Source organism: Choristoneura fumiferana, chromosome 28, assembly GCF_025370935.1.
Source record: "Choristoneura fumiferana chromosome 28, NRCan_CFum_1, whole genome shotgun sequence".
NCBI lineage: Eukaryota > Metazoa > Arthropoda > Insecta > Lepidoptera > Tortricidae > Choristoneura > Choristoneura fumiferana.
Genome location: NC_133499.1, coordinates 684,438 through 698,208, shown reverse-complemented (window position 1 = coordinate 698,208; position 13,771 = coordinate 684,438). Strand labels below are relative to the sequence as shown.

Genomic DNA, 13,771 nt, shown 5'->3' with positions numbered 1-13,771 from the left:
TGAGGTTTTTAAGTGTGGCTTTCAAAGTCTGTTATTACGGGCGTGAAAACAAAGTTTAGATTAAAATCATATTTAATACACCTTAAAACCGTACCAATATCGAGCATGCCACAGTGTTCCATAGTCCCCGTTTTGTTCGGTTAAAAGGGAGGACAAAGGTTTCCGAAAGACAAAACTGTCTCAAAACACAGACATTCATTGCCCCGGAACGCATATTTGCCATAATTAATTTCAGATATTGCAAAATATTCACAAAATTATTCTAATTATAAATAAACCCGCGTAGCTCACCCAAAAACTATGAGATTTGACATTTCGGAGACCTCACGCTACACTAGCGCCTCTAGCGGCGAATTCATACGCGATAGCCCTCATTGACCTAGTCCCAAAGTAAGCTTAGCAAAGCTTGTGTTATGGGTACTAAGCAACGGATAAATATAATTATATAGATAGATACATACTTCAATATCGGTTTTTTGTTATAATTTTTTTAAGGCAGTCGAGTTTTTTTTAATTATTATTAATTACTCACTTAAACATCATCTGGTGTCCCCTAGCATGCTCGTTGCAAGCGCTGCTTGTCTTGAACCGTTTGGGGCACTTGTCGCAGGCGAACGGCCGCTCGCCCGAGTGCGCCCTCTCGTGGGTCACCAACAGACTGCGGTAGAGGAAACGCTTCCCGCATTGTGGGCACTCGTGGGACGAGACTTGCACCTGGGGGACACATGTAACCCCTGAATGGGGTGAAATGTAACCCCTAAAGGAGCGTATTGGAACTCCCGAAGGGGTGAAGTACAACCGCATCAAGGGATTCGAGTAAATACAATACGGTATTTGACTATTTTGTATATGTTTTATGAATTAAAACTACACAATGCCTGTTATCGAATAGAAAAACAATTTTTAAGCTACCTTTACAAATAACAAAGTTATAAAGGTTTGAAATTCAAGATTAGACAGAGAAAGACATACTGGCATGTGACGTCACACGCCAGTACCGCCATACTTGCTGCACAGAGAAAAGCGTTTGAGAAAGAGACAGCAATATAGATTTTTTTTAAATCACTATAAATCCAATTTTCAACCGATTTAAATTTTCTCTTCGCTAAACACTAACAGCCTTATTCATAAAAAATCCTTAATTGAGGTTTGATCGGTCTGTTACTTAGCAGACTGATTAAGCTTGTTAGACGGTTGTCAAGAAGTATGATTCATAAACGCTTGCTCGCAGTCTGCTAGTTGTTGAGCTGCTGATAGACGGATTAGACGCGTCATGTTGGCCATCTTGACAAATCAAAGACAAAAAATGGCCTCATCGATAATTAAAAAAAAAAATTGACAGCAGTGACAGCAAATTAGAAGGAAAAAAAAAGCGAGATGTTTGCTTTCCCGTCATTTCCAATCCGCATGTTTATGTTTAAGTGCAAAAAGCTGTAATTATGTTAATCATCCTAATTTTATTTTTTTCATATTTATTGTTAGTAAAGTAGCAGTAATAAATACCTAATTTAGAGGATTTTTAAATACAAATTCCTAAAAATAAATATTCCTGTATTTTTTTAAATCTTTGCGTAACCCTCCCTTCACTAAAAATATCTTCGGTATGGTTTTTTGCTCTTGTCAAAGTCAGCTGTTCAAACTTGTGGCGGCCATTTTGCGACTTAGCAGGGAGATAAAGGAGGGTCTACGGTCCTCTAACTTTAGCAGAGCCTTGATCGACTGATTAGCGCTAACAGACGTTTATGAATCATGTTTTTTAGCATCGGGCCTTCAAGGAGCCTTCAAGGAGGCTCTAACTTTTTATGAATAAGGCTGTAGCTGTATATCTATATTTTTAACCGACTTCACTACGACTATGGCAAAATCAGGAGTTGTCAAATACCGTATACTAAACAAGACAGGATTCTTTTTCTGGGACAAGACTAGACTCCATTTTGACGAAGTATATTGAGTATAGACAGATTTACTTGTGGACAGTCGAGGCATAAATATCTATACAGCTATAGCGTAAAATATATATACATCGACCTTATGGTGAGTGGCATAACGGTGTACAGATATTTGACGTCTAGGTAACGTACATATATTTATTGACTGTACAGTCAACAAAAAGTACAGTTAGCAAAAAAGCTTGTAGAAAAATGAAATTTAAAAAAAAACTTATAATTTGTACTCAATGACTGAAATTACCCCGATTGAAGCCGTGGTGGCCTAGTGGTCTGACCTATCGCCTCTCAAGCAAAGGACCGCGGGATCAAACCCCGGCCCGCACCTCTGAGTATTACGAAATATGCGAAATTGCATTTGAAATTTATCAGGGTGAAGGAAAACATCGTGAGGAAACCTGCACAAATCTGCGAAGCAATTCAATGGTGTGTGTGAAGTTCCCGATCCGCAGTGGGCCCGCGTAGGAACAACGTCCCAAGCCCTCTCATTACCAGGGAGGTATGTAGATTGGGACTATGACCCGATTTTACCTTCTTCAGCATATCTTGGTGCATGTCTGTGTGTCTTTGCAGGTCGCCAACATCCCTGAACTGCTTCAAACAAAACGAGCACTCCAAGGACTTCGTATGCACCTTCATGTGTTCATCCAACCCCGATTCTTCGGGGAACTCCGCACCGCACACCTTTAAAATATTTTTACAAGCTTTAATTTAGTTTCACCTGTCCCGTTGTCTGTCTGTCTGTAATCAAATCTTGCAAGTTGAATTTGACCAACTTGCAGTAGTCAGATTGACTTGTAATTTGCTATACTTATGTAAATCGCGTGACAATACAATAATCTGGTAGTGACATCCTGGTAGTCCGGCCAGGATCGTCTCCGCAGGACGGAACTCTTCAACGGTTAATGGCATCGACTTGAAATTTGGTATGCAAATGTTTAGGCGACAATGTAAGTAAAGTAGACAAAAAGTACAGTCAGAAAAAAAAAGCTGTGTGCGAGTGTGTGTGAAAGTGTGCCGAATCGCGTTGCTCCGAAGAGGAAGGGCTACGGATTAGCCCGAAACATGTTATCCCGGTCAATATATTTAATATGAGTGAGTTTAAGGGTAGTTTTATGTTCAAAGCAGCAAAACAAGCTTGTATTAAAAATGAAATTATTAACAGAAACTTAAATAAATAAGTAATAAATAAATATCATGGGACACTTGACACCAATCGACCTAGTCCCAAACTAAGCAAAGCTTGTACTATGGATACTAGGCAACGGATAAACATACTTATATAGATAAATACATACTTTAATTAAATACATATTAAACATCCAAGACCCGAGAACAAACATTCGTACAAATATCTGCCCCGGCCGGGAATCGAACCCGGGACCTCAAGCGTAGTCAGGTTCTCTAACCACTTAGCCATCCGGCCGTCACTTATTACCCGACTGCCCGAAGGAGGGTTATGTTTTTCGAGCGTATGTATGTATGTATGTGGGTATGTCCATTTCTTTGGTCCTCGCTGCAGCCTAAACGGCTGGACGGATTGTAACATATGAGGTATCATTGGATTCGTCATAACTGTCGGAGTGACATAGGGTATACAATATTTCAATATGGCGTCTGCGAAAAAAAATATGGCGAAGGAATAAAAAAAATATTTTGTATTGTAATAATATGGGAATCAAATGAAAGCTAATAATTAGCCCATTCTAAATATATACGGGTTATAATACTTTTAGGGCTGTTTCACCATCCATTGATTAGTGTTAACTGGCGGTTAGGTGTGATGCCGTCTCTATTTGTTTTGTTCGAATAGACAGAGACGGCATCACATTTAACCGTCGGTTAACGCTAATCAATGGATGGTGAAACAGCCCCTAAATTTAAAAAATCAAAAACCCGACTGCCTTAAAAACTTAAAGGAAGAAAATAAGTCTAGCGGTCTAGAACTCTGTCAAGAAGCTCATTTAAGGTTCAACAGTCGGGACCCATTCAAATCGTAACCAGCTCAAAAAATCTTGGCAATGGGTCCCGACTGTTGAACCTTAAATGAGCTTCTTGACAGAGTTCTAGACCACTAGACTTATTTTCTTCCTTTTATTTCCTAACTCCACTTAACCCTCACCTTTAGGCTTGAGTCGGTCCTGAACTAAGAACTAAAAAGAATGAATTCCCATCGCGGACCGAAAAGAACTAGTTCCTCGTAAACGATCTTAATCGGACTCGGTCTCCTTTGGCTCCGGAGTTAAAACGGAGCGGGAGCTGGGAGTGAGCGAGTGAACGAGGAAACGAATAGGTAAAGAGCGGAGCGGACGGCATGGCGCGGTGCTCGGTCGATGTGAACGAGACAAATAGTATTATTTCAAAGCGTATCCTGCTCAAGTGCGAGAGAGACGCATTTATATTACATTTAACATTGTCCGCTCGTTTGATGATACCGAAGAACAATAATTAGAAACCCGAATAAACGAAACTAAACACTACGACAACAAATAAATATTTGATTGTTTTTATCTGATTACAAAGTAATATTTTTATTATACTCCTTATTTTTTAACATTCCGATCTTTAGCTCCCAGTTCAGTTCATGACCGATTCGAGTCTAAACTCGCTCCCTTCCCTTTCCTTTTCTCTGTTTCGGTCGGAGCCGCTCGGAGCTAAAGGAACTAAAAGACCGAACTAGTTCATTTGACCGATTGACCGAGATCGGAGCGCTCCCTTTAAATACCGAGCGGGCGCAACTCTACTCACCTTGCACGAAAAATACGTCCTATGTACACTCGAGTGCACCTTCAATTCCGCTGCACTTTTAAAACTCATCTCGCAACTGCTACACGGCAACGTTTCATCGGGCGAATGCTTGATCAAATGGTTCAGGAGACGCGAGCGTTCAGTGAACGTTTGTCCACACGTGGGGCACGCGAACACACGCTCTTTTGTGTGGGAGTTGAGGTGTTTCTCGAGACCGCGTTTGGTCTTGCATTCGCGGTTGCAAAGGTCGCAGCGGTAGTCTGTGCCGCTGTAAACAAATTGATTGTACAACGAGAGCATAAAACGGGAAATTTTACCCGAGACGTTCATGATGGAAAGTTGAGGCAGCAAGGGCAGCTACTAGATCCCTTGCTGCTACGCGAAAATGCTCTTAGGAGACTTTTACTAACTTTTTGAGTGATGACAATCGACATTCACAGATTTTTGATGAAATGTACAGTCAGCGAGAGTGTTTTAATGCCAATCGGTCCCATTTCTATCAAGGATTAAAACACTCTTTGAGACCAACTAAGGTTAGAGTACTAGAACACCCACAAATCAAAGAATCTTTTTCCATACAGTTCGTAGGGTACTAATTTGCAAAGTGAAACATTCGCATGTTGTTTTTTACGAATATGAATTCTTTATCCTTAAAGAAAATTAAACAGTATGTAGACAACTAAAAACTGAACATTTTAACTAAAGTTAGTGTCTTAACCCAGTATTGCTGTCCCGTCTCAACTTTCCAACCTGTACATCCGAGCCGGTACGCGAGGGTGGGCACACAGGTTGAGGGGAAAATGGGTTTGATGCTCGATTACTTTTTGGAGTCTTTTTGTATTTTTTATTTCAACTCCAATTTTTTGTTACTTTTACGGTCATCCCGTGAAATCTATATATTTCACAATTAATTTGGAGTTGAAATAAAAAATATAAAAAGACTCCAAAAAGTAATCTTAATTTGATTGCTTAATAGCGACATCTCTTGTTCCTGGTGAGCGGATAGTTCCAAGGGAAGTGTTTGATGTATCTCGATGAGAAGTAAAAACATAGATGGCGTTAGTGTCGCTGCTTAAGTGACTAATGAAAAGAAAGCAAGTTGAAATGTTGGTGCATAGGAGAAATTCGTGTCTAGACCCCTGTCCAGTGGTAGTGTAGGGAATAGTACGCAGCACGGATTGCTGAGGACCTGGGTTCGATTCCCAGCGCTGGTCTATTTTTCTGGTTTTTCTTGTGTTTTCGTGTGAAATATATTCAATGCTCGAGTTTTACACTCTGTTATTCAGTACCTTAGGTTTTCCTGCAACATTATTACTGGAGATTGCTTCATGAAAAACACATCCATCGCATCGCATCGCATCCTAGTAAATCTCTAGTGGTAACGCAGCCTAATAGGGAGACGAAAGCTAATTTCGTCATTCGAAGTTACCAGTGAATAATGCTGCAGGAAAACATAAGGTACTGAATAAACGGTGTTTTGCAGGTGGCAGGACCTTGTGCAAGGTCCGCCCGGATTGCTACCACCGTCTTGCTCGCTAATCCTGCCGTGAAGCAGCAGTGCTTGCACTGTTGTGTTTCGGCGTGGAGAGTAAGACAGCCGGTGAAATGACTGGCACGTGAGATATCCCATATAGGTTGGCAACGCGTCTGCAATACCCCTGGTGTTGCAGATGTTTATGGGCGGTGGTGATCTCTTACCATCAGGAGACCCACTTGCTCGTTTGCCATCCAGTCGAAAAAAAAACGGATCTGGTCGGGGAATAAATAAAAATAAATAAATATCTCGGGACAATTCACACCAATTGACCAAGTCCCAAAGTAAGCTTAGCAAAGCTTGTGTTATGGGTACTAAGCAACGGATAAATATAATTATATAGATATAGATACATACTTAAATACATATTAAACACCCACCCGTATTTTTCATACAAATATCTGCCCCGACACGGGAATCTAACCCGGGACCTCAAGCTTCGTAGTCAGCTCTAACCACTACGCCATCTGGTCGACTAAATAAACAGCAGCCATTCGTACATTTTACGATAATAATTGGAATTAAAGAAAAACTTCGCTACGCTCACATCGTAACCCACGCCACTCGCCTTTTTTGTCCCCTCTTATACAACCATTTTACACTAATAAAAAGTAGGATATATGATGACTCACCCATGCACTTTCTTATGCGCTATCATCATGAACTCGTACTTGAATCTGTTAGAGCACAAGTCGCATTTAAAAGGCTTCTGGCCGCGCTGTTTGGGCACGTTGGGCACTGTGTATATGCGCTTCGCGTTCTTCGACGCTGCCAAAAGATATATATTAATCAAAAGTCGTTCGTTGTCGTTTTAGCCTATATACGTCCCACTGCTGGGCACAGGCCTCCTCTCAGAACAAGAGGGCTTGGGCCATAGTTCCCACGCGGGCCCAGTGCGGATTGGGAACTTCGCACGCACCATTGAATCGCTTCGCAGGTTTGTGCAGGTTTCCTCACGATGTTTTCCTTCACCGCAAAGCTCGTGGTAAAATTCAAATGTAATTCCGCACATGAATTTCGAAAAACTCAGAGGTGCGAGCCGGGGTTCGAACCCACGACCCTCTGCTTGAGAGGCGATAGGTCAAACCACTAGGCCACCACGGCTTACGACTTAATCAAAAGTGCCTACTAGTAATTCGTATAAGGCACTTGTCCCACCGCCGACGATGAGCGAGAAGCGAGTAGAGCGAGTAACTAGAAACGAGTGGGCGACCAGCGAGAAGCGAGTGTAGTTTTGTCGCTCGGCTGTAAGCGAGTGTTCGCGTGCGACGGGCGATTACTCGCTCCACTCGACTCGCTCGTGCGGGGCGGCCGCCAAGCTGACATCGCTCAGCGAGTTTTATAGCTCTTTACGCTGCGACAAAAGATATAAGAGCGAGTTCTCGCCGACAGTGTGAACAGCCAGCGATCAACTATTAATATATGTGTCTCTTTAACTCACACAGGATCTTAGCTTTTGGTCGTTTCTTGAGCGAGAAAATAGTCGATAGCCAATCGTTTCCTCGCTGGCGGTGAGACAACTGCCTTAAATTGGGTTTCAGGTTGTCTAGAAGAGATCGCTCTGAAGCGATAAGGCCGCCTATTGATTACGGAAAATACCTATATAACTGTGGTTTTTACCATTGTATTGCCTTTTTAACCCCCGACGCAAAAAGAGGGGTGTTATAAGTTTGACCGCTATGTGTGTCTGTCTGTGGCACCGTAGCTCTTAAACGGGTGGACCGATTTGAATGAGTTTTTTTTATTTGGAAGCAGGTTTTCTAGCGATGGTTTAGACATGTTTTATCACAATCGGTTCAGCCGTTTTTGAGGTTTTGTTTGCCAACTTTTTGTTGGTTAGGTTGTCTATACAAAGAAGTAATAAAAAACTTTATAATTTTTTAGCCAACCCCATTTGTACTGAATTACAGTAAATCTAGAGGGTTCTAACATTTCGTCTTTTTAGCCGGTCTAAGTAGCAAATTAGCAAGTAGTCTAAGAAGCAACTGGTCTAAGTAGCAAGAGGTCTAATTTTTAGGGTTCCGGAGCCAAAATGGCAAAAAAGGAACCCTTATAGTTTCGCCATGTCTGTCTGTCTGTCCGTCCGTCCGCGGCTTTGCTCAGGGACTATCAATGCTAGAAAGCTGTAATTTTGCAAACTATGCCGACAAAATGGTACAATAAAAATTTTTAAAAAATAATTTTTAGGGTAGGTACAGTCAAGGGCAAAGTATCGACACGGCCAAAGTTGCAAAAATATGTATACGCGACTCTATGCACTTAACATTAAGGCCGTGTATACATATATTTGCAACTTTGGCCGTGTCGATATCTTTGCCCTTGACTGTACCTCCCGCACCTCCCATAGACGTAAAGTGGGGGTGATTTTTTTTTCTCATCCAACCCTATAGTGTGGGGTATTGTTGGATAGGTCTTTTAATTCCATTAGGGGTTTGCTAATCGATTCAGTGACATGTTTGCGAAATATTCAACTTTAAAGTGCAAATTTTCGTGCAAAATCTAAGCCGGCAATCAAACTTTTAAGGAAAACTATAACAGCTAAGTTTTCTTGAGAATTATTAGTAGTTTAAGAGGAAATAGCAGCCTAAGGTATAAAATATACCTAAACTTGGAAGATTCTGTATAAAATACGAAATCCTTAGAAAAATATTACTTATTTTTTCGTACGGGCTACGGAGCCCTGTTTTGGGCGTGTGCGACTCGCTCTTGGCCGGTTTTTTTACTGAAAGTCGACGGAGGCTTCGCGGAGCTCCTATTCCGCGTGGCTAAGACGCTTTGGGCCTTGAGGCAACTCTAACCTAACCTATGTTTTTTTTCAAGTTTTCGTCAAAAAACAGGTAAGGGACTATGGAAGCTTTTCGTAGAAAAGTCATCATAGTGACATCGCATTGCTTGACAATTCTTATCCCAGATGTTCAAACCAAATTTGCGCATCGCTTCTCAGTCTTTTTGCACCCCTTAATCTACAACCAACTAGTAAGGCTATATATATGTTTTTGATATAATCATGTATGTTAGGAAGAACATATGTGATTTTCCCACTAACGTCGATAAGCCAAAGGCTACTAGAAACACAGGGAAGCTTAAAGTTCCATCTTACAGACTGGCTAAAACCAAAGTCTTTTCTGGGAAATTGCATACATTTTTATAATAAAATTCCAAAAAATATTATAAATGAAACGGATACAAAATTCAGATCTATTGTCAAGAAGACATTAATATCAAAGGCGTATTATAAAGTTAATGATTATATCATGGACAGGGATATTTTGGAAATAATTCCGATCCGCATTAGCGATCCCTTCAAATAGCGAACCTACCTACTGTGTTAAAAATAAAGTTGTTATATACTTGTGATGTATACATATCATTTAATAATATTGTAAATCTGTTTTAAAAAAAAAAAATATACCTCGTTGAGTTTCTTGCCGGATTCTTCTCAGCAGAGGTTTTTCCGAACCGGTGGTAGATTTTTTTGGCATTCATAAGTGCTTGTTATAGCCTAGATTGAATAAAGATATTTTTACTTTGATATAGTTTTCAAGAATACTCTGTTTTCGAAGCTAAAAAGTTATTAACAATTAACATGATGAACCTATCCTATGAAGACACGGAAAACATTATTAAGATAATACAGTTATTATATAATTTTTGTTTTAGTTTTGAAAAATAAAAAATAAAAAAACTGTTTTGGATTACGTTTTTAGTTTTGGATTATGTATTATTGTTTAGAGGCTAATTAAATATTTTTCTTTATTATTTCTGTTCCTTAAACATAGTTGCCATTTGCCGCTAACCATTGTTTCTTGTAAATCATATTTTTTACCCCACGAGACAGGCCATCTAGTGTGGGGGTCAGCACAAATGTATTCTGTGTCTTTAATATTTTTGGAAATAAACTATTTGTATTTGTACCTATTTGTACAAGGGAATTCACTGTGACACTAAGAGAACTAAACATGGGTAATCTCGACTCCGTCAAGGGATCTGATTCACTAAAGCCAGCTCCGGTATCGGTACCGACTTCGCTTATCGCCTCCGACTCTATGACCTACTCTATGAGTTTGTCTATGACCGATCTGGGTCGGTTCGGTAGCGATGTACTGAAGCACCGATTCGTGCTAATGTTTTTTTTTTAAATCTGTGAGTCACTTGGGATCAAAGTCAAAGTCAAAATATCTTTATTCAATTTAGGCTATAACAAGCACTTATGAATGTCAAAAAAAAAATCTACCACCGGTTCGGAAAAACATCTGTTGAGAAGAATCCGGCAAGGAACTCAATGAGGTATATTTTTTTTTAAACAGATTTACAAATTATTAAATGATATCTGTACATCACAGGTATTTAACACAACTTTATTTTTAACACAGTAGGTTCGCTATTTGAAGTGATCGCTAATGCGGATCGGAATTATTTCCAAATATCCCTGTCCATGATATAATCATTTACTTTATAATACGCCTTAGATTTTAATGTCTTCTTGACAATAGATCTGAATTTTGTATCCGTTTCATTTATAATATTTTATGGAATTTTATTATAAAAACGTATGCAATTTCCCAGAAACGACTTTTGCTGGCTATATGCTTGGGATATACTTACTACTGGCGAACCGGCTCCGGGGAGAGCAGCTCTGATATTGGTATCATGCTATCCCTCTCCCTTTCATGATAAATGCTATTAGCGTGAGCGGGACGGCACATATCCGATCCGATCCGACGTGACTGAACGAAAGTGAAGTGAGTGCTGAATCGCCGATCGCGAGTCGCTCGATCCAATAGTTAGTAACTTCTCGGAGTCGATAAATATAAATAAATAAATATCACGGGACAATTCACACCAATTGACTTAGTCCCAAAGTAAGCTTAGCAAAGCTTGTGTTATGGGTACTAGGCAACGGATAAATATAATTAAGTATACAGATATAGATACATACTTAAATACATATTAAACACCCAAGACCCGAGAACAAACATTCGTATTTTTCATACAAATATCTGCCCCGACACGGGAATCGAACCCGGTACCTCAAGCTTCGTAGTCAGGTTCTCTAACCACTAGGCCATCTGGTCGTCTAAGATTTGAAAGGAGTCAATAAGGGATTCGGATCCGCTTAAGGTTCTGACTCTTTTGAATCTTCAGAACCGGATGTATCTGTCTCTAGTGAGAATGTTTTACATTGGATCAGGAATCAAATGAAGATTGTTTTTTTGGAATCTTTTTGTATTTTTTATTTCAATTCCAAATTTTTACTTTACGGTCATCCCGTAAAACCTAAATTGAAAATACAAACTGAAATATAGATGCACAGAAAAACCAGAAAAATAAGACTCATCTCGGTCATCCCGACCGTAAAAGTAAAAATTTGGAATTGAAATAAAAAATACAAAAATATTCCAAAAACAATCTTAATTGATTGCTTAGTAACGACATCTCTTGTCCGGGTGAGCGGTTAGTTCCAATGGAGTGCTGAAAGTTTCTCGATGAGGGCTACAGCATAGATGTCGCTAGCGTCACTGCTTAAGTGGCTAAATAAGAAACAAACAAGCTGAGTTATGTGGTGCGTTGTCCAGCAGTGAATGCCGAGGACCTGGGTTCGATTCCAGTGCTGGTCTTATTTTTCTGGTTTTTCTGTGCATCTATATTTCAGTTTGTATTTTCAATTTAGGAATCAAATGGTCTGACTGTACCTCCGTGTCGCGCGACGCGGTGCCTCTGGAGGGCAAACTTGTAGGGGTAGCGCGCGTCGCACGCGCCGCAGCACCACTCAGAGGTTTGCTCGTCGTAGAACTTCGGACCTCCTGTCAAAACAAACATTAAATGAATGAGGGCTATCGCGTAGGAATTCGCCACTAGAGGCTAGTGTAGCGTGAGGTCTCCGAAATGTCAAATCTCATAGTTTTGGGTGAGCTACGCGGGTTTATTTATAATTAGAATAATTTTTGTGAATATTTTGCAATATCCGAAATGAATTATGGCAAATATACGTTCTGGGCAATGAATGTCTGTGTTTTGAGACAGTTTTGTCTTTCGGAAACCTTTGTCCTCCCTTTTTTCCGAACAAAACGGGGACTATGCAACACTGTGGCATGCTCGATATTTTTATGGCACGGTTTTAAGTTGTATTAAATATGATTTTAATCTAAACTTTGTTTTCACGCCCGTAATAACAGACTTTGAAAGCCATACTTAAAAACCTCACGCTACAGTGCGCCATCTAGTGACACAAAAAACAATAGCCCTCATCCCCTAACCCCAATACCAATAATCCTACTAGGTACTAATATTATAAACTTGAAAGTTTATGAAGTTGGATGTTTGTTGCTCAGTCACGTCTGAACCGCTGAACCGATTTAGAACGAAATCGGTATACAGATAATTTGAGTCCCGTAGAAGGATATAGGATAGTTTTTATCCGAAAAAAATTGTAATTTCCGCGGATAGCGATAATAGTTATTTGTGTCACAAGGGAGCAAAATGGTGTATTTACGGCGAGGGCGTGCATGAATACAGAATGTAGCGAAGGATTCTGCAATAGAATCCTGAGCGGAATGAGGGATTGAAGTGTATAACGCCCAATATGAAAATAATTTTGCTCCCGAGTGGCTCATACAACTTTTCACACCGAGCATTAAGAAACTTGAAAAAATAATTCTAGATATTATAAAAGAACAACCAGCATAGAAAATGGCATAGCTTTTACAATTATCAATTTAAAAAAATGGCATTTGCAATAAAAACACAGAAAAGCCTTGAACAGAAAAGTTGCATACGAAAATAAAAAACCGGCCAAGTGCGTGTCGGACTCGCGCACCGAGGTTCCGTACAAATATTTTATTATATGATGTAACTAAAAATTTATGCTTTTCGCAATTTTTCCTTTACTGCGCTATAAGAGACGTTGCTTCGTACCAAATTTAAGATTCTAAGTTCACGGAAGTAACCTGNTATAAATTACTTACATATTATTAAGCCCAGTAGCCTAGTTTGGATACAAGGAAAATCGTGTAAGTAACTTAAGTAGCGGCGCTCGGTTTACCAACAAACTCGTTCGCTTTACCTCGCAGTGTAAAACGATTTACAAATTTCTTTCTAAGACCTAAACTGAGTTATTATACAGGTTGCCCTCGAGTATTGTGAAGCGAAGATTCACAGGTAAAGTACCTCAGGGAATTATTTTTTCACCAAATAAAAGTAGCACGTCTATGTAAAACAAAATTAATTTTGCGGTTCGTTTTTTTTTTACTTGGAATTATGAAAGGCATGAAATTCTACAAGACTTATTTCGTGCCTTTTATAATTCATGTCAATAGAAGTACCAACCTTAAAGGTTTTTATTTAAATTTATATTCCTAATTTCTAAAGGCATTGCATGTCTTTAGTTCGCGTGGACGTAGAAACAGAAACTGAGTTTTACAACAGCTCTGCAATGTCTCGTGATGTGAATTTTTGAAACTAATTTCTGAGAAAATGGTCGCTGACAGACATTATGCGGACAAAGAAGATCATTTTTGCTTTTGGTACGGAACCATACCAATAG

The 13,771-nt window shown here is 39.7% G+C and overlaps 1 protein-coding gene across 2 annotated transcripts in view; it reads right to left on the bottom strand.

Annotated features, from left to right (window-relative positions):
• The window catches only part of LOC141443969 (uncharacterized), a 30,666-nt gene that overhangs the window by 5,494 nt on the left and 11,401 nt on the right, over positions 1–13,771 (bottom strand). Inside the window, exons 7-10 of one of the 2 annotated variants that reach the window (XM_074109411.1) lie at positions 6,861–6,996; positions 4,695–4,962; positions 2,478–2,630; positions 533–714 (exon numbers count right to left, since the gene is read on the bottom strand). In XM_074109411.1, the coding sequence (XP_073965512.1) occupies positions 533–714; positions 2,478–2,630; positions 4,695–4,962; positions 6,861–6,996 (739 nt within the window). The remainder of the gene's footprint in view (positions 1–532; positions 715–2,477; positions 2,631–4,694; positions 4,963–6,860; positions 6,997–13,771) is intronic. The other variant, XM_074109412.1, reaches the window with a different exon arrangement.